This window comes from Eubalaena glacialis, chromosome 6 (genome assembly GCF_028564815.1).
Source record: "Eubalaena glacialis isolate mEubGla1 chromosome 6, mEubGla1.1.hap2.+ XY, whole genome shotgun sequence".
Lineage (NCBI taxonomy): Eukaryota > Metazoa > Chordata > Mammalia > Artiodactyla > Balaenidae > Eubalaena > Eubalaena glacialis.
The window spans coordinates 73,908,159-73,930,910 of NC_083721.1; the positions used below are offsets into that span (position 1 = coordinate 73,908,159).

A 22,752-nucleotide genomic window follows, 5' to 3' on the forward strand; every position below is an offset into this window, starting at 1 on the left:
AATAATAAAAATACCTAAAGATGCATTTATTTACACTTTAAATGAGGTTGAGATCTTTCACACCAAAGATCACTATTATACGTAATAATACTACCATTATTTTAACTTTGGATGACTCTGTTGGTTGGGTAGTTAATGTCTTAATAAGCCATCCCTTGGAACTATTAAGTAAAGCTCTGAAAGCTAAAAATGTTCAGATTCTCTGACATTTGGCTATTGTTTCATTTTATTTTTTGACTGTTATACATTAACTTTAGAAAAAATGAACTTATGATTTTAAAATAGTTTTAGATTTACAGAAAAGTTGCAAAGATACCACGAAGAGTTCCCCATATACTTTATATACATTAGCTATTGTTTTTAAATAATAAATGTGAAGTATGTTATCCTACCCAATGACAGAAAGATGAGTATTTCCAAAGATAAATATATACTAGAAAACAAAATGCTATATATAAAATGACACATCCAGTACAAGATCAGGAGGACAATTATTTTTATTATCTTTAGAAAATAAAATTTCCCAAAGCAAATAAATTAAAAAACTGTTTCGAACAGATTTACAAGTATAAAAGGCATGATAACAAATCTAAGGCGGTTCAATATGATGAAGTTTAGAATGTATCTTATTTCACAGATAACCTGATAAAATGGCAAATATTAACCCATCTTATATTAAATCCCAGATATTTAACTCCCTAAAAGTACCGTTTGAAGCCCAATGTGAATTACCAAATCTAATAAAGAAATAGTTAAAATGATTTGAAAAGAATACAAATGAAACATTAAAAACAAATGAAGTTTTTATAAAGAAAAAAGAAAACTAATAAAAACCTGTGGTATGGTGGGTAGGATGACAGTACTCTCAGCAGGGACTGGCAGGACAGGGATCACAGGGACAGTGGGAGGAGAGGGAGGTACAGCTTCTGTTGGCTAAAAATCATCAACGACAAAACATCAGGAAAAATATCAAATAAAAAGGAAACACATAATAGAAAGTTTTGTCATAAAGATATAGTTTTCAGAAATAACTGAAATAGGTAAAGTAATATATTACTTCAATTTAAATGAGAAAATGCTCAATTATACCACCAATAATAATTTTAATGACTCTGTAGTTAAAACGAGTGACTACCCTTTAGATGTTTAAATGAAAATAATAAAAGATAATGATTTAACAATACTCCTCCACTGGGAGGCAAGACACTCACTTCATAGACAGTTTACAAAATATTTTTGTAGCATTCAGTATATATGTGACTACTTTCCTCCTTGCATTCAAAGAATCAAAAGTAATTTCATTAGCCCATGAGGTAGGCAATTGGGGCCTATAAATCCACAAACAGAAGATTCAACGGATCTAAAAACTGAATTTATATCATTTTAAAGAATCTGTGCTGTTAACCTCTACTATCAAGAACTGTAATAACCTGTCGTAAACCTGCCTGTAAAGTCATTAAGTGGGAACTCTAGTGACATAATTTAAACTAAGAAGTTTTGATATTTATACTCAATTACTCTATCAGGCTTAATCACTATTTTAAAAAAAGAGGTAACTGGAACACAGAAAAGGGGTCTTGCAACAAGTCCCAATCTCTATAAACTGGATTAATTCATAAGTATTTGCTATACCAATGACATATTCTACATATATAAGAAAAACATTAAAATCAAATCTATAAGAAAACAATGTACATTAGAAGACACTTAAAACAGGAAGAACCAATTGCCACACTTGAAACTATGCTTTTCCTCATTGATAAAGAAATACAAAATAAAATTATAATGTTGACCTTTTGTTGTCAATCAAATCAATCAAGATTTATCAAAAATGTATGGCATCTCTTCAATAATGGTGCTGGGACAACCAGATAGCAACATGCAAAAGAATAAAGTTAAACCACTACCTCACATCCTATACAAAAACTAACTGGAAATTAATCAATGACCGAAATATAACCATTAAAACCATAAAACTTTTAGAAGAAAACATAGGGATATATCTTCATGACCTTGGACTTGACAATGGATTCTTAAATATGATATCAAAAGCATAAGTAAAAAAAAAAATCAATTAGACTTTATCAGAATTAAAACCTTTTGTGCACCAAATGGCATTATCAAGAAAGGGGAAAGACAACACATGGAATGGGAGAAAATCTCGTAAATCATACATCTGATGATAGTTTAACATGCAGAATATATAAAGAACTCCTACAACTCACCACAAAAAGACAATTAAAAAATAGGCAAAGGACTTGAACAGACATTTCTCCAAAGAAGATACACAAATGACCAATAAGCACATGAAAATATACTCAGCATCATCATTCATTAGGGAAATGTAAATCAAAGTTACAATGATATATCACTTCATACCTACTAGGATGCTGTAAAAAAAAGTGAAAACAAAAACAGAAAGTTAACAAGTGTTGGCAAGGATGTGCAGAAACTGGAATCCTCAAAAACTGCTGGTGGGAATGCAAAATGGTGCAGTCACTGTGGAAAACAGTTTGGTTTGGCAGTTCTTCAAAAAACTAACCCTAGGATTACCATATGACCCAGCAATTCTACTCCTAGGTAAATACTCAAAAGAACTGAAAAGAGGGACTTGAATACTTCACCCCAGTGTTCAATGATGCATTATTCACAACAGCCAAAAGGTAGAAACAACCCAAGTGTCCATCAACAGATAAATAGCTACAAGATGTGGTATATTTATACAATGGATATTAATTCAGCCATAAAAAGGGATGAAATTCTGATACATGCTACACATGGATGAATCTTGAAAACATTATACTAAGTGAAATTAACCAGACACAAAAGGTCAATATTGTGTGATTCCACTTATATGAAATATTTAGAATAGGTAAATTCATAAAAAGTAGACTAGAAGTTACCAGGGGCCAGGGAGAGAGGAGCATAAGGAGTTTACTGCTTAAGGGTTACAAAGTAAGTTTGAGATATTGAAAAGGTTTTGGAAATAGTAGATAGTGGTGATGGTTGGGCAACATTGGGAATGTAATTAATGCCACAGAATTGTGCAATTAAAACTGGTAAAAATGGCAAATGTATTTTACCACAATTAAAAAACTCAAAAAAATTTTAATGCATGGAAACAGGTCCTTTCACAGTGCTGTTGGATATATAACGCCATACAAACTTTATGAAAAGCAATCTAAGTAATTATCTATAGCTTTAAAAGTGTTCGAACTCTTTGACTTAGTAATTGTGGAAATCTATCCTAAGGGAATAATTCAAAAAGCAAATGTCTTAACACTCACTATATTCTTTTGAGCATTGTTTATACTTGGGGAAATGTAGGATATCCTAAATATAAGGTGTTGGAATAGTTGAGCAAATAATGATAATTTTATAAGATTAAATATTATGCATCAGTTAACAAGCATCTGTAAGAACAGCCTGTAAGTCATAAAGGATATTGCCTATGACATGACATTAAGTAAAAAAGGGAAGATAAAGCTTTTATTTAAAAAATGGAAAGAAATGTTTGAAAAGTAAACCTCTGAGGGCAGGATTATAAATGGTTTTTCTCCCCTGCCTCTTTATTTCGAATTCTACTTTTCCAGTCGTCAACAATGAATACACAGTGATGCTATAATGCTGGGTGAGGGATGGAAGATCTATTCATATTAAGAGAAAAACAATTATTATGATCTTTTACCATCTCATTCTCTAGAAAATAAACTGAAAATGCGTTTCCCATTAATTGTTCTAAAAGATGCTAACAAATTTCAATGATTTTACAAGACTATTAGAGTTGAAGAAGCTAGGGATCAAGTTTAACCCTTCATTTTACAACTGAGCTAGGCTCACAAAAGGTAACCTGTGAGGAATTAGGAAAAAACTTGCTAGACTACTGTTACCTGGATTTCTTATATCCTGTAGAAAGAGATTTTAAGCCATTAGATTTTGTTTCCTTTTTTTCTTTCTTTTTAATGTTCCCAGTCTAAACCAGTTCCCTGTTTGGGATGATGGAAAAAGTTATGGAGATGGACAACGGTGATGGCTGCACAACACTGTGAATGTATTTAATGACACTGAATTAATTGTACACTTAAGAAAGGTTAAAATGGTAAAATTTTGTTATGTATATTTTACCACAATTTTTTAAAAAAAGGACATTAGGAGTAAAGCCTCTGTGGGTCTTACTTGGGACTCCAGTCACCAATTATACATTGTTCCTATAGAAAAAAAAATTCGAATTCCACAGTATGAGCTTAAAACAAGTAATTTAAATGCCAAACAATTTTCAATGGAATACTTACAACTTTTTAAAAATGTTTGAAAAACCCAGAGATTTCTAACTCCTAATTTATGACAAAGAGAAAAAGCTAGTTTTAAAAGAATTTATGTTAAGTGAAATAAGTCAGAGAAAGACAAATACCACATGATCTCACTACAAAACAAAACAAACAAAACAAAATGAAAAGAGACTCATAGATACAGAAAACAAATGTGTGGTTGCCAAAAGGGAGGGAAGCAGTGGGGGGGCGGGGTGGATGAAAGAGGTGAAGGGAATTAAGAGGTATAAACCTCTAGTTATATAAGTCACAGGGATGTAATATACAGCACAAGAAATAAGGTCACTAATACTGTAATAACTTTGTATGGGGAGAGATGGTTACTAGACTTACTGTGGTGATCATTTCACGATGTACGTAAATATCAAATCATTTAGTACACCCGAAACTAACATAATACTGTACAACAACTATATTTCAATGATTTTAGAAAACTGCTGCTGAATCAACTGGATATACATATGGAAAATGAAATGAACCCTCTTCACTCCCTTACACCATACTTAAAATTAATTCCAGATGGCTTACTGACATAATTAAGAGATGTACAAAAATTAGGTTTCTAGAAGATAGTATTGATAGAATATCATCAGGATCTTGGTGTAGGCAAAGACTTCCTGAATAGGAAAGTACAGGTTGTTGAAGTCGAGCAGGGTGAGGAGAGCCTCTGTGCACAGGGAGTGGAAGGGTGGCAGCAGTCTGGAGCAGGGTGTTGCGGAGTCTGAGCAGGATGAGGAGGGTATCCCACGTGGGCAAGTAGTGGCAGCAGCCTGATGTGCTTTGCTGGATCCCAAGTGTGATGGAGTATCTATGTGGCAGTAGTAGTAGTCTGGCACGAAGTATAGGGACCCCAGTGGAACAAGGTGGGGATATCTCTTGGATCTTGAGCTGGGTGGGAAGGATGTCTACCTAGAGCATCGACAGTGACAGGAGATTGCTTACATACAGGGGAATTTTTGATCCAAGGATAAAGGAAGCAAGGTTCCTCACGTCAGAGAACGGAGTCACAAATATGGAAAGGGAGAAAATTAGTCTGAAATCTATGGTTTTAGACTAGATTTGGAGGCACTGGTATGACTGCATGGTTTTCAATATATATAAATACAGAAATAAATGCATGTGTTTATATGTACATATATACCCTAGCTCTGTCTACAGAGAAGACCTGGGAGCAGTAACACCTCAATAGCATGAAAATACTTAGCATTCAGATCCTGGTTTATAAATACCCATTCTTTGATTAAAAAAAAAAAAACAAAAGAGGAATCTTTGGAGAAATGGCTGATTCCAGGGCTAGACTCTAGCAAGTACAATATGAGCCTAGAACATTCTGCTGTTCCAGAAAATAAGGAGGTGCTCAAAGAATAACGAGGGCATGACAAAGGACACTGACAGTCAGCTTGAAGGGCTCTTATCAGTCAGATTGGGAACAATTTGAGACTCAAAATAAATAATGATAATGATGGCATAAATCCCACTGAATTAAACAGGACTCCAAGAGTCTACACTGATATAATTACATAATAATTAAATGAATAGAGAGAAGAGAGAGCATTTCTTTACAGTAGAATGCCAATTAAGAAATGCAGAAGGAATGATGGAGTTACAAAATCATCATTTGGCAACCATCACAGTAATAATTCATTCAAGAAACATCAACAAATGTTAAAACTTCCATTGCTGCTGAATGAACCCTCCATTTCATTCTAGAGGAAGAAAGTTTGAATGTGAGACACACAAAAACATACACACACATATCTCCCCTACAAAGATTAATTACAGTGAAGAAATGTAGCAGATACTATCTTAAAGTTAACATCACCAGGACAAATCAAAATCATATGCTACCTGATAGGACGTAATAAGAATACATCGCTTCTGTGACATTCTTATCAAAGATGCATAACTTGAACATTAAACATCAGACAAACCCAAATTGAGTGACAAACTACAAAATAACTGGCTGTAGTCATCCAAAGTATCAAACACAAGAAAGTCTAAAGTTTATCATTTTTTTATTTAATTTTTTTAAACAGCTTTGTTAAGGTATAACTGATATACAAAAACTGCACATATTTAATGTATACAATTTGATGAGTTTGGACATATGCATACACCTGTGACACAATCATCACAATCAAAGTAGGAGACATATCTAACACCTATAAAAGTTTCTTTATGCCTCTTTAATAGGGTCAGCTATTAGCTAATTAATAATCCATTTTAACATAAAAAAGACATAGCTGTATGCTTATATCAAATTTCAAGGCCAAGTACAAAAATTTCCTCCATTAGGCAGTTGCTCTCCAAAACCCTTTATGATAAACTATAAATTCTTTAATATTACATTTAAACCTCACTGTATTACTGGCTCAGAGCCTATTCTAAATCTATTTCCTTTCGATACGATAATCTAGAGGATCTGAATACCATTTTTTAAAAATCCTAAAAAAATGTACACCATCTGAATCCACCCCACTCTCTACAGGGCACTGAGCAAGTACTTTGAAAAAGAACATATGCCCCTGCTTCTTCCTTAAGAAAGGCAAATACCGATGAGAAAGCCTTCAAAACCAAATGGGTACCAACACACACAATTCCCTAGCCACAGCCAATAACCAGTTCAGGTAACACAGAATTACAGAACAACAAGTCATTTAGTTCATATGAAACAAAAATACCACGCTAAACAAATAATATCTAATCAAATGAAGGCTGAGTGATGAGGAACAGCACGGATGTTAGATATGATAATACATATGAAGAGACAAGAGGCTATTTTCAGTGCAGGATTGAGAGCATGGTAAAATTCTGGGGAGTTGTATAACAAGATTCTAAATTGGAAAATGGCAAACTTAAGATTCTAATATAAATAATGAGGCAGCAATATACAGTAACCATTATATATGGGTTATTACAGAAAAGAAGGAATTCACCATAAGCATTTTAAACTTGAAAAATCTTACATACATATTTTATTAGACAATATGACTTTTATGCCATCATCCTTCTTCTGCTCCATTTGTATATATCACTCAATAAGATCAGCTTCAACGATTTTTTTTTTTTTTTTTAATCTTGACCATGTGACTAACAACAGTCTCAGTTGTTTCTATCCATAGCAACACCATGGAATCATTAGCCTCGGAGGCTGCCTTCAGAGACTTGTTTCCATGACAACAGAGGCTATAATATTAACACTGTCTCAAAGAACACTGCAGAAAATTGTAAATTCCCGGAAAGTAACTGGATTGTACATATTTTTAAAGTACTTTTTTAATGCCAGTATCGAATTGACAGCTTTCTGAAAAATGTTTTAACTAATTTTTAGAGATTCTTGTTATTTATTCACAGCTTTACATTTTAAATTTGATTTAAGATCTTAAAATTATGAAAGCAGCTTTTAAAAAAATTTTGATAAAAAGTGGTCTGAAACCTCATTAGGTATAGCCACATGCTTAATGTGTACTGCACACCTACATTTATGACTATGTACCTCCCTCTTTCACTTCCATTAATTCAACAATAAATGAAAAACAATATATAAATTGAGTGCCCCTACCTTTAATAAATCTCTTTTTGCTTAAAATAGTTAAAGTGGTTTTTTTCATATGTGCATCTGAATCCTGACTGATACAGGAAGAGACAGAAGGAACAATTAGGAGGCTGCTATGATAATCCAGCTGAGAGGTGATCAGTGGCTTTAACCGAACGATGGTGATGGTGAAAATGGACATGAGTAGTCAAATAAAGATAGATTTTGAATGTAGAATTGGTGTATCTAGTGACTGATGGGTAGTTGGGAGGAAGGACTATTAAGAATAACACCAACAATGACTACTAAAAAGTATCTTTTACATCATAGTTAGACCCAACCACAATAGATTTACAAGGCTTTCTGAACATATTTTTAAACTCTTTCTCACTTATTTTCTTTTTAATTTTTGGCTGCACCCCATGGCATGTGGGACCTTAGTTCCCCGACCAGGGATCAAACCCGCGCCCCCTACATTGGAAGGCGGAGCCTTAACCACTGGACCGCCAGGGAAGTCCCTCTCACTTATTTTCTTGCTTATTAAAATGGTCATCATAGCATAAGATCAAACTCTGAAGAAAGATAACTAATACCATACTACCAGGTAATTAATAATTGTTTACATCTTACATTAACATGTCACATGAATGGGGTAAACTGAGCTTAGAATACACACAAAGATTCAATAAGGTCAAAATAAATTTATACCACATTTATGGAAGATGAAATATATGAAATAGCAACTCTTTTGTTATCAATATCTTAGATAACAAGGAAAAAAAAATTACCCCTATGCCACTGTTGGTCAATAAGTATTTTATTTTGTTTTTGTATGGCACAGTTTAATATTCTTAATCCAAGTTCCTCTGCTTAAATATCTACTATGTGGTAATGAGACATGTTTCTCTGAATAAATGTCAAAGAAGCTATCTAAGAGGGAAAGAGAAACCAGGGGAAAAAACTGCAAGCCTTCTGTATGTTTATAGAAGGATAAAATACAGCACAGTAGATTTATCAAAACTGTTTGGGAATCACTGTATTTAACAGGGGTCCAGTATCTTCAGAATAAAGGTGTTTTTCACTGCTTAGATATGGTTCTCATTTGATTCAAATGCTCTTTTTGCCACAGTTACTCCAAATAAGTACCTTCAAAATAAACTCCGTAACATGTTATTTGAACCAGCTGTATATGATACCTGTGTCATAATTATCTCAGAAGCAAATAGCAACGAAACCAGATACATTTTTTAACAAATACTAAGAGATTAAATATAAATTTTTGATTTTAAAATAACAAAGGGGGGATAGGGAAATAGATCTAGTGATTAACAATCCTAGTATAGAAGCATGGGTACAAATTTGTTAGTTCACACAGACAGAACATCTAGTTTACGGATCTATATCTGCTTGCAAGATTCATGATAGTTAAGGTATGTCATCCCTTCATTATAAAAAGATGGTGTTTTATCAGCATTCAGCTGATCACTTTGTATTGGTAGAAGGATGAGCCAACAATCACTAAAAATTTCAAGTAAACAGAGATCCAAAACTTGGATTCAAAGATGTGGTTACATAATTAACAAATAGGTATGAAACTACCAACTGCAATATGCTGCCTGTCCCCCACCCCCCAATTTTATCAGACTATGGCTACAGAAACATACACAACCGTGGACTCCATAATGACTAACCTAAAACGGGCCCTTAAATCTTCCTAGTAATCATATATTTACCCTATTCTATTCATTCTTGTACAAGTCCCTAGTGATTCAGGCCGCTGTTACCTTTCTGAAGTCATCTTCCACTATTCTCCTCCCACTCAGCGTTTCAGCCATATTGACCTCTCTACTGTTCTCCAAACACTCTAAACATGCTCTGGCCTCAGAGTCTTTTATTCACTCTTCCTCTGCACAGAATGCTCTTGCCCCAGATATCCATATGGCTCAACTCCATAACTTCTTTTATGCGTTTGCTCAAATATCGCCCTCCAGCTGAAGACACTCTTATTCTACTAACCCCACCCCACCCCCACCACACACGCACAAACATACACATTTCCTGTTGCCTTCTCTTTTTACCTTTCCTCCAGCATACTACATATTTTAATTACGTTTGTCATCTGTCTTCCCCCCCTTTAATATAAGCTCTAGAAGAGTGGGGATTCTTGTTTTATTTACTCCTGTATGCCCAGTGCCTAGAATAGTATCTAGCACACAGTAAGTATTTAATACACATTTGTTGGACGAATGAAACCATGTGATTGCCAAAAGAGATTGAGTTCATCAGCACTCTAAAATGATAAAGTGACTCGGAATGGATTGTGTACATCCTCCCTCCCCATGCTATACACATAGCAGATATTGCTAAAAGATTCTGTGTGGTTGGGAGGTCACTACCAATCAGAAAGTGTTCAAGATGTTCTACCATTTGATGATCTTAGAGGTTTCAAAATACAAAAATGTCAAAAAATTACCAGTTTCATGTTGTTCTCTATCTAGCAACAGCTAATTGCCTAATAATATCCCAACTGAAAATAAACATGTCTTGGTGAAGAACACTTGCCCAAAAGATTTTTACCTCTTTCCTTTTTAAGCTGTATTAGAAAGTAAATATCACTGACAGCTCATATTTAAAACCTGTGGTGCCCTTACTCCAAACTTCTGGGTTCTACTAACCTTAACTTGGTCCCTAGGTCCCTCCTCAGAGGTTAGCTGCTTCTCTGTTTTACCTTGGTGTTCCATGTTTCCTTTTCAGTTTCCTTTTTAACACCGACCCACCCCCCCTGCCATATTACATTTTCCCTGTTAAAATAATTACTGTGGTTTCTCTTTTCCTGGCTGGACCCAGTCAAGGTTACCAATCTTCTTGTTAAACTATAATTCTTCATCATTCTGTAATGAGGTTGCTTCTCCGTATCTCCAGATTCCTCACTTAAAAGGCCAGAATATTTTGTGGGACCAATAATGATGGTGGTTGTGAAAGTGGTGATAAAGATGATGATGATGATGATGATGATAGGTACTTTACTGATGTCAGATATTATAATAAGGGCTTCGCATGTTTGTCCCATTAATTTTCACTAGATCTTAATCCCTGTTTTCTGCAGGTGGAAGAAAGAGACTCAGAATTTAGGTTATTTGTCCAAGGTGCTACAGCTAATAAATACAATAGAGATTTAAACCCAGGCCATCATCCTCTAAAGACAGCATTCTCAACTACTATACTACACTGTCTCTTCAAAATAGTTCAAAAAGAGCTTTATTTCGTCTTTACTGTGGCTATTGTATTTTACTGCAAAGGCAATATATAATATCCCAGAAAAGAAACAGAATATTTCATCAATCCTTAGGTCAAGGGTTAGCAAACTTTTTCCATAAAGGGTCAGGTAATAAATATTTTAGACTTTAAGGGCCATGTAGTTTCGGTTGCAACTACGCAACTGTGCTGTAGCAGCTTGAAAGTAGCCAAATGCAATTCATAAATAGGCATGGCTGTGTTCCAATAAAACTTTATTTACACAAACAGGTGGCAGGCTGGATTTGGCCTACAGGCTGTAGTATGCTGACTCCGCTTTAGGTGATTTTAAAAAAGAAAAAAAGTCTGATTAGGTCATGAAGAGAACAGAATATAACTTCGAGACACCTATATTAGTTTTTACTAACTACAGTTGGTTTAATTCTCTTGTAGTGCTTAACCTAGGATAATAAAAACAAGCAACTCCTCCCCCAAAAAAGGGAATGAGAGAATTAAAAAAACAATAAATACATATGAAAATTTCAAGTTTCATCTAGAGTTCTTTAAAATATTTTTACAAAAAAGGCCTATATAATAAAGCTGTGTTCTTATAACTGAAAGAATTTAGGATCTATACTGTTTGCAGCCTTTCAGTTTGGAAAAAATGATTAGAATGATACGATTTTTGCTCTATTTCCCCTCTCCAAAATCCTGCTACAGCATTTAGTACAGCTGAAACAATTAATTCCTAAGGTTGATATTCATCTTTGTTTTTTTTTAAAAAATTAATTAATTTATTTATTTCTGGCTGCATTGGGTCTTCATTGCTGCACACGGGCTTTCTCTGGTTGCGGCGAGTGGGAGCTACTCTTCGTTGCGGTGCGCGGGCTTCTCATTGCAGTGGCTTCTCTTGTTGCGAAGCACAGGCTCTAGGCGCACGGGCTTCAGTAGTTGTGGCATGCAGGCTCAGTAGTTGTGGCTCGCAGGCTCTAAAGTGCAGGCTCAGTAGTTGTGGAACACGGGCTTAGTTGCTCTGCGGCATGTGGAATCTTCCCGGACCAGGGCTCGAACCCATGTCCCCTGCACTGGCAGGCGGATTCTTAACCACTGCACCACCAGGGAAATCCCATTCTTTATCTTTCAAAATACTTACAAACTGATTATTTTTCAAATTTATAACACTTTGATATATTAGATGGTTCTACCAAGATTAGTCAGAGTTAAATACAGAAAAATGACGCTGGGATATGTTTTGATTCAAATTGCAGATTATAATCTCCAGTTACTTTCCTCAGGACCAACAAAAATTCTGTAAGGCAATCAACTGGTCCCATATTGTCATAATAATAATTTCTTCACACTCCACAGCTGGCTGAGTCAACAGTCACAGTTCAGATTTCAAAACTACTGAAAATACTGTTCAGAAACGGGACTGAATTGGGGTTTACTAATGGATAAAGAATGAACAGGCAGGGCTCCTGTTAAGAGGTGAGGGGGAAAACATCTTTTAAATAAATTTATCTAGGAGCAGAAATTGTATTTAGGATTCTCCTAAAATTCCACTGCTTCCAGATGTGACACCAGTTGGTTTATACTTGCACAAAATAGGTCCAGTCTTTGTTGATTGACTTGCGTATGCCTGTAAAATTGTCACATCAGTTGGTTTATTTAAAGTTTGTAAAATAAGGTGATAATTGTAGGCTACTGTTCTCCACATGGTCTGAACAAGTATTTTTACCTTTATCAAAATTCTAAATTTTGATATAAAAATGGAGGATTGAAAATGTTATCTAAATAACAGTGTCAGGAAGTACAAAGAATAACGCAGTGAGAGCTCTTTAAAGAATATGATACTAAGTCAAATTTTGACAATAAGAATTTAAGTTCCTCATTTGTTAAGAAGATATATGCTTCAGTTTTTTTCACAGAGGGCTTTGAATTGCTTTAGAAATATACATGATTTTATAAAATCCTGTAATGGAAACTTGCTAATTTTAAAGCCATAGTTCTATATAAAAATGGCTTGGGAAATTTACAGTGGCCAAACCATATTTAGAAGTTCCAAATTTCCCTGTAGCCATCATCAGATTAAATGAAAACAGACACATATATTAACATTTGTTTATTCATTCAACAAACAGTCAACATGTGCGTTCACTATGCTAGGCTCTGGGGATATAAGAGAAGAAAACATACGTCTGTACTACCAGCTCTTGTGAAGCTTATGGTTTAGCAGCTGATATTAAACAAATCATTACCCAACTGATTACTGAAATGCAGCTGTGATAAGAGGTATGGAGTACAATTCTCAGGAAAACAAACACTGCTTGAAATAAGCAAAGGGCAAAAATGTTGTGCAGGCTGAATATCCTATTCTGACCCTAAAGCATATGAGCCAGTCATATGCTTTTTCAGCACTGTTATTAACACATTATTTTTAAAGTCAACTCTAAAACTATATATATATATATATATAAAATACATATATACACATATATAATATACATATTAAAATACATAAATTGCAGCTTGTGAAATTTCTTTTTACCTATTTGTCCTTGACAAAAGGACAATCTAACAATCATGACACTCTATAGAAACTACAAAGATGAATGCAACACACTTCCTAGTTATAAAGAGCTTATATAACAAATTTCACTTACTTAGTTCTTCAAACTATAGCCAATCTAATCCACCTTAAGATACCAGTGTTGCTCTTTTAACAGATTTTATTTTTTAGAGCAGAAAGTACAGAGTTTCCATATAACCTCTGCCCACACACATGCACTGCCTCCCACTATCAACACTCCCCACCTGAGCTATACATTGTACAGCTGATGAACCTACACTGACACACATTATCCAAAGTTCATAGTTTACACTAGGGTTCATTCTTGGTGTTGTAAATTCTATGGGTTTGAACAAATTTATATATAATGTCATGTATCCACCATTATAGTACCATACCTAATAGTTTCACTGGCCTAAAAATCCTCTGTGCTCTATCTATTCATCTCTCCCTCCTTCCTAACCCTTGGCAGCCACTAAACTTTTTACTGTCTCCCTAGTTTTGCCTTTTCCAGAATGTCATATAGTTGGAAGCATACAGTATGTAGCCTTTTAAGATTGGTGTCTTTCACTTAGAAATATGCATTTAAAGTTCCTCCACATCTTTCCATTTCTTTTTAATGCTTAATAACATTTCATTATCTGGCTGTACCACAGTTTATTTATCCATTTACCTACTGAAGGTCATCTTGGTTGCGTCCAAGTTTTGGCAATCATGAATAAAGCTGCTATAAACATCTGTGTGCAGGTTTTCATGTAGACATAAATGTTCAACTCATTTGGGTAAAAACTAAGGAATGCAACTGATGGATTGTATGGTCAATCTGGTATTTTTTAAAAGCGAATATAACCATTGTAAACTTTTTGTTTAACCTTCATCTTTATGCTTTTCTAAAGTGTCCAACTATACAAATGACTGGGTCTCAAACACCATTTAAACATATTTTTCAGTAGATATTCTTTGGGTGAAAAGGGAAACAATTAATTTCCAAATCTGAGTAATGGTATTAATTTTACAAAATTACTGGCCTTTTGAGTAGGAAATTAAACTTTGCCAAGAGACAGCATCTCACAACCAGTATAATAGAATTTTTATCCTAACTTTGATTGCTTGGTTAATCAATACTCAAAGAGACTATTTCTACCCATTCTCCTGGAAACTATTCTACTATCAGACTTGGCATTTCCAAAGTCATTTAAGAAGATTATCTACTTACTCTCTATATATTCTAGTTTAATACAAAGGCATTATACTACTGAATATAAGCAATTTCATTCCTTAGAGATGAAGAAAAAATATATATATATATATTTGATCTATATATCTATATATATATATATATATTTGATCTATCACTTCAAAACACAACTATTATTAGGCATGAGGCCAAATGTTTGAAACATACATAGATAAGAAGATTAGGCCAATCCGTGTTGGTCCAACATGGAAATGCCTTGGTGTGAATATTTAGACCTGCTGCCTGGTAGGAACTGTCAGAAGATAAATGGTTATAGATGATGACACCACATGCCTCTGTTTGCCTGGGAAGTTCCCTCTTTCCATAAAAGTACTCCAAGTTTGGTCGATGAATTATATACTCATCCTAGTTATAAGGAAACCAAATGGTTTTTCTCCTCTTCTCTCCCTGTCTCACCTCCTCAAGGGTATTTCTTTCCATAAGGGTAAATAAGAAGAGAATCATCAGCTAGAGGATCAGTATACCACTAGCTAAAGTGTGATGTATGTTTCACAGAAGGTCTAAGAGGGAATTCAGACAGATTAAAAATATATAATAATAAAGAATCAGGTAGTATTAAGTGCTATGAAGAAATACATTTAAAAAGGTAAGAAGTCAGTGATGTTTGGAGTGAAGAAGTGCCTGCTACCTTAGACAAGAATCTAGGAAGACCCTCTGAGAAGGTAACAGATGAGCAGAAATCTGAAGGAAGTGAGGAAATGAACTATGAGAATATCTGAGGAAAGAATGTTCCAGGCAAAGGAAACAGCAAGATTAAGGTTCTGAGATGGCCACATGCTTGATATATTTGAGGAACAGGAACAAGGCCAATACAGCTGGAACAAAGTAATTGAGGGAGCAGTAGGAAATGGGATTAGAGATACTGCCAGGGGCTAGATAATAAAGGGCCTTTTGGACTATGGTAAAGAAGGATTTAGAATTTTATTATATATCGAATTGGAAGCCACGGGAGAGTAAAAACAAGGTACTGACAAGAACTGACATTCTGTAAGGATGACTCTGGCTGCTGGGTGAAGAACAGACTGGTGAGAGTAAAGAATGGAGCTAGGGAGACCAGATAGATATCTACTGCTATAGTTCAGGCAACAAATTAAATAATTTGAAGTAGTAGTTGTAGAAGTGGTGAAAAGTGGTTAGATCATAATATATTCTAAACACAGAGCCCTCAGAATTTGCTATTAAATTGCATGTGGAGCAAAGGAAAAAGGAACAGAAGATTATTCCAAGGGTTTTTATATTCAGCATCTCAGTGACTGGTACACTGAATGAAGATGGGGGAGAACAATAAAATTAGAAACTCTGTTTTTGACATGTTAACTTTCAGATACTTAATCCAAGTGGAGATACTGAGTAGGAAAGACAGATACACAAGTCTAGTGTACGGGGAATAGCTCTGGACTGAAGATATGAGTACTGATGTATTTAAAGGCACCTGGATGAGATCACCTGAAATATGAGTATAAAAAGAGAGAAGTTCAAGGACTGATGCCCTGAGTTACTCTAACTATTAGCGGTAAGAAGAGGAGGAGGATACTGCAAAGGAAACTGAGGTAGGGAGAGTATCAGGAGAATGGTGTTCAAGAGTCAAAGGAGAAAAGAATTTAAAGGAGAGAGCAGTTAGTTGTGTAAAAAGCTGTTGTGGGGTCGAGTAAAATAAAGATTGAGAACTGACCATTGGATCTGACAGTCTATACTCCTAGAGGGGTTCTGGCTGGTTGTTTTAATGAAAGGTATTTTAGCGGGTATGTACGCTGATGGGAATAATCCAGTATGGAGGGAAAGACAGACAATGCAATGAAGAGAAGAGAGAATTTCACAAGTCCCTGAACAGTCAAAAATGAAGATCTAGTACAGAAGTGAAGGGTGAGATTTAAGAACACAAATGGATCATTTATTTTAACAGGATGGAATACAGAATAAGACCATCAATTGAGAATGAGGGCCAGGAAACAGGTATTGGAAGTTTAATGGGCAGCTTTGGAGCTGATGTGGAGGAGGCAGAGTTGCAATTAACCAAGGTTAGATCTTACCAATGAAGTGACAGAGGAGCAAGAGTTAAGATTATGAAAGGCAGTGTTTATAGTCATGGACCAAGGAATGTGAGCAAGGCAAGGCGGGAAGTGAGAGCATGAAAGAAGTGATAGATAATAAAAAGTTGGGCTGGAGGTCTTTAAAGGGTAAAAAAAAAAATTGTTGTAGGGGAGGTGAGCTGAAAAGAAAGGAAGTGCTAGTCAGTTTGAAATGCTTGCAGCTGAGATTTTGTAAGTGGTTCAGTCAATGGTAATGAGGTCTTGAATATAACCATTTCAGCAGGTCACTCAAGTGAAAGAAAAAATAAAGACTCCTAGAGGCAAGGATATCAAAGAACTGAGAAGTCAAGATTTTGGAAGGATCACACCAGGATACTGAAAATCACTGAGAATGATTACATGAACAGTGGACAGAGAAAAGACAGTTCAAATCATCAATGAGTAGGAGTGATTGTGAAAGATGCAGATGACTAGACAAGGAGGGGAAGTAGAAAATACTGTCTGTCTGATGATATATACATTTTTAAAAGGGAGGAGGTACAATCATCCATAAATACCAATGATAAGCAAGGAAGACATCAACTCCACTTGTTGGTCCCAAGGCACATGGGACGTTGACAGATAAAAATTCCACTTTTTGTGAGGGCTATAGAAAAAACAGTACTCTCGGGGCAACACCAGGTTTCTATGAGAGAAAAAAAGGTGAGATGAACCATCACAGAAGAGTTTGAGGAAAAACGAAATTTTGCTGATCACGAACTGGGAGTTCCAAAGGGCAGAGTGAAAGAAATTGGGAGGTCACAGACAAATGGGAGTTTAAAACATATTGGAGATATACCAGAGTCAAACAGAGATAAGGAAATTAAGTGAAGGTGATCTGGAAGGCTTCGACTTTTTTTAGTGATTAAGATGTCCTGATGGTATGCTTGGTAAAAGGTGGATAATCAGTTAAATTTAGTTGTCTACTTGTGACTGGTTTAGCATTTGCAGAAGGGAGTGTTGGGCGGGAAGGCAAGGTCAGGAAATTGGTGTCTCACCAAGAATTTGAAGTGCTCTTTGGGGTCCCTCCTTTATATCCTGCAATTGAAGGTGTTGAGATATGTGGTTCTTTAAAAACTGTACAGCTTGCACTCACAGGAACTTATTCAGTCAACATTATTTACTGAATGTCTGAATGAATTGCACTATCCTAGATACTGTAATTCCTAATTATCTAATTTGAATTTGTCAAAGACTATTAAAATTAAGCAATATAAAAATAAAATAATAATAATAATAGCTTCCAGGCACTATTCTAAGTGTTACATGCATTTAATCATTTAATACAATTAACTCAATGAAGTTGATGCTATTATCTTCATTTTGGGGACAATATAACCAATGCATAGCTCTAAAAATTAAATCCTTTCTACTCCAGAATGTACCTGTTTAGGACAAATAGTATTCTTTTCATACAAATTAGCCTATTTACTTTTCTGGTATCTGAACAGTGGGCATCTATCTGAACAGCGTTTTCCTGTATTTTAATTTAGGACAGAGTTTTTTCCTCTAAAAAGCAGATCATTCAATTCATGTGGCTAATATTCACTCTAGTTAAAATTTTATTGTTCTGCTTCAATTATAAGTCATTATGCCTGTTCCATTCACTCCTAGGAAGAGAATTTTGCTGTTTTCAGCTTAATTTGGCATGCCAATTGTCTGGGGGAGGGGGGGAATTCTATTTGAATATTTATAATGACCCACAATAGGGATTTTGAAGTAATCCAAAACATGGGAACAATTGCCAAATACACATTCGAAGTGACCTACCACGTGACAGCTGTTCAAAGTTTATATATGACTACTATTTTCGTTAATAAACACTGACATCACCAAGTAGATAAAAGCTTTTACTTAGGAGATAATCAAGTAGCAAAGTCTAGAAGTATTGTGCTACAGTTCTTTAAAGCCCTGTTGAATATAAAAATTGGTCTTGGATTTAACAGAGCTGCATCACTAAATAGGACAGGGCAGATTGGCATCAAAGGATCATAAATACAAGAACAGGAAGAAGGCTGAAGTGAGGAACTGAGGAGGGCTTGACAATGAGTAGCCCACGTTTTCTATATTATAATGACTATTCAAAATTAAGAACATAAGTAGTATGAAGCTCAAAATAGAAAACCTTACACCAAAGTAAAATAATTCACAAGAAACTCATCTTAGTTTAACATTAAAAACAAACAAACAAACAATAAAACCTCACATTGTAAACTTTTGGGATACAGCCAAATGACAAAAATTAGACATAGTCTTTAAGCTGTATGGTTATCGTCATGGGTAAAGATTCAAAGGGGTGAGGAAATCAGGTACATGGGGGGTTTGTGCGGCTTGAAGAAAATCTGAAGAACGGAGGGGAAGAAAAGCGAAGTGGAGGAAGAGATGGGCTACTGTGAAGAATCAAAGGCACGTATGACGGCAATAGAGTGAATCCAATAAATATAGGTACCCAAGAGGTTTCAGGTTAGGTGCCATTATTTCGGAAGGCCATGAGCTAACAAGGTTTCAAGTGATTGAAATGGTAATTAATCAATCAATTCCATAAACATTTACTGAGCACCAACTACATGGCAAGTCCCATCCTAGAAGCTGGGGGTCCTGCAGAAGTTTATAACCACTTGGCCTTCCCTAACATTTAAAAATATTAATGACTTCCTACTAAGTTCCACGTATTACAGTAGAATCTGACACAAAATCTTAGTTGTGAACACAAATATCTTAAACAGATGAGCAATTTAAGTGAATCTGTAAAGTAAATTTTCCTTTTTATTTATAGAGGCTATTTGGTGGGATATTAAATCAGAGTAATTACTTTCAAATTACTAAAACTGCATTTAATAACAACTCTCCAAACTGCTAAAAGTACCATGCATCATAGTTATAAGGAATTAGATTCAAAGTTAATCTTGCTATCCAATCTTAGAAAAGAATATTTCTGACAATAGTGAAACAGGAGACCTGGTAATCACTTTTGCTATTTATCAATGACAGAACAAAACACTATCATACATATATATTCATAGGTATATAGCATATGCTCAATAAACTAAAATTTCATTAATCTACTTTGTTTTTAACAATATAAAAATCCTCTTATGTTACAAAATAAAACTGCTAGCCATGAGTCAGTAAATGAAACAGAAAAATGTATTCTAGCATCAACTAAAATCTAAGTGCGCCTAACATTCTTTCTCAGTCCTATTATATTTTATCCTGTAAAATGAATTCCAGTGAGTTACAACAAAAGACTTGGATATATAAAATATCCAACTCATTAGTGAGAAAAATAACATAGAATGAAAAATGATATGTTGGTCCTCCAGAGCTGGAGAAATAAAAGCTAAAACTCTGACCTAAAGTCTACATTTATAGATATGAAATACAAAGATAATGAAAAAGACAAAATAAGTAACAGAAAGAGGGCTGAAAGAAAGAAAAATAGTAATTTTTCAGTATACACAAGTGATCTGAACCAAACGGGAGGAAGATAAAATTTTAAATGGCTTTGTAGGATCAATTGCAAATAGAGTTTACTAAAATTGTGGCTATTTTAGTGCAATACAATAGCAACTTCTCGGCCCAACTCCTAAGTAACTATAATGTAATTCCGTGGTTTCAATAGTTTTATATGTAAACTATTTTGCTTGTCTTTCATTTGTATGCCTTTTACAAGATGAATTATATATCATTGGTTGTGTGTGTATATATACATATAGTTGTGTGTATTTGAAGTTTTTAACAGATCTTTCTTATTGACAATGGAAAAATATCACTTAATACTAACATACAATGAATAACAATGCCAAACTTTAGTCTCTGTGTCCCTTTTTGGTATATGTAATTGTAGTCAAAATCAAGTTAGTTAAATTCTTGGGGCAGTATTCAATCTAAGAGTTAAATCAATCATTGCCTCTGAATAAGTTTTGATTATAAGTAACCTCACTGCCTACATAAAAACTATTAATGACTCTCCCTAGCCCAGTAATTCCACTCCTCTCAAACATCTAAGAAAAAACAAGTAGAATAGTTTTACTTAAGAAATTTGACATTATTTAAAAATAAAAACCATTGGAAGAAAATTCTAGTAACCAAAAACAAGAAGAAGCTGTTGACAGTTACTTTATACTTACTGTGCTGCTTCTAATTACTAAAAAAAAAAAAGATGGTTTTAAAGGAATTTATTTTTAAAAGGCCCTAAGGTATGTGTATACATTTTAATTTAAATTTAAAGGACAAAAGCATTCTCACCTTGTTTTTTAAATTAGACTAATTCTTATGCTTTCATTTTTACTAAAGTTGAATGAATATCTATTAAAAACATGTTTTAAAATAAAAATATTCCCCCAACCCTCCTTTAATACCAAATAATAGGTATTTCACTCAAATTATGATTAACTTTATATTTTCCTTATATTTTTAATACTCACTCCTCAAAAAGAAGTGGTTTTATGTGATTTTTTTTTTTTAAATTTGAGGACTTTTAGTGTTTGCTCAGCTCCTTACACTGTCAATTGAATATTTGATAAAATACTCCTATAATCATGTAATTACACAAGTTTACTGCTTTCCAATTAACCCTAGATAATATATTTATAGAAATGGAAGGATTCATTAAATCCCTTGAATAAACCATAATGTAATAATTTTAAGATATTAGTATATACAATAGCCAACTGTATTCAGTTTAATCTATACTCAAAACACTAGAAAATAAAAATATTTCAAATTATCTTCTGTTTCTTTACTATAACAATCTCCTGAGGTTATCTAATGACATATAAAAGCTAAACAAACAGGTATTTTCTTTGGTCAAACATCATACTTTATAGCATTTAACACAATCTGAAAATAAGGAGACAAGCATTATTAATTTACATTTTAATTTATGTATGAATGGCTTTATATTTTTAGAGAAGTCATTCAACAGAATCTGAGACTGTTTTGTTTGGCATTACATAAGAGCAAAAGGGAAAATATTTTTGTTTCCCCTTTCATGCTAAAGACCTGCATAGACGGACTGAAAACATACATTTCTGCATATCCAAGGTTTCAGGGCATAAGACTATGTTTTAATAATAAGAAATCTATACCAATACATTTTTGCAAAGCAACATGAACCAAAAATAATTTCAACAAGTGGTATGTTACCTGGGTGGAGCTGGTGGCTACCGAGATGCAGTCAATAAAGCTGTGTCTTCGAGTGAAAAATGCAACTATCTGCTGCCAGCGTGAAGGTTCTGGCTCAGCCTGCAGTTCATCTGATGAGCCCTTTTTTGCCCAGTGTTTCTGCTTTGGGCCTACTGAGCCATGGCTAGAGCTAGTATTGCCTCCTCGACTGGCGCGAGAGTACAGAAGTGTGTTGTTCCCGAAAATGTAATTCATCTCTGCAGCCCTGCAGGTGGTTGCCAAGCAGTCTTACTTCTCTACCAGCTGCTGAGTGGTGAATGATCGGTAAAAACTGCAGCTAGAATTACAGCAGCATCACTTGTAGATCAGGGAAAATAAAAACCTTGAGAAATGATGCTCATTTTCTCTGTAATTTCTTCCCATGAAAGAGCTTGTATCTTCCCTCTGTACCTGTTAGCTGTATGATGGCTGAGTTTATATTTCTAGACAAAAAAGATGACATAAGGTGGTTTTCTTTCTCATGATTATTTTTTCACCAGCGTCTGCAGGAAAAGCTGTTCTTTTGTTAGCTGATAACTAGACGGACTGAAATCCAGGAAGTGAGGTCGATTAGCAGGTAAAGAAGGATGTTA

At 34.6% G+C, this 22,752-nt stretch overlaps 1 protein-coding gene across 8 annotated transcripts in view; it reads right to left on the reverse strand.

The window, feature by feature from the left end:
• Positions 1 to 22,752, reverse strand: part of DLG1 (discs large MAGUK scaffold protein 1) — a 286,764-nt gene that overhangs the window by 147,648 nt on the left and 116,364 nt on the right. For 5 of the 8 annotated variants that reach the window (XM_061194323.1, XM_061194322.1, XM_061194321.1 and 2 more), the window contains one exon: positions 835 to 933. The exons of the other annotated variants lie outside the window; for them this stretch is intronic. In XM_061194323.1, coding sequence (XP_061050306.1) covers positions 835 to 933 — 99 coding nt within the window. The remainder of the gene's footprint in view (positions 1 to 834; positions 934 to 22,752) is intronic. 8 annotated transcript variants of the gene reach the window in all.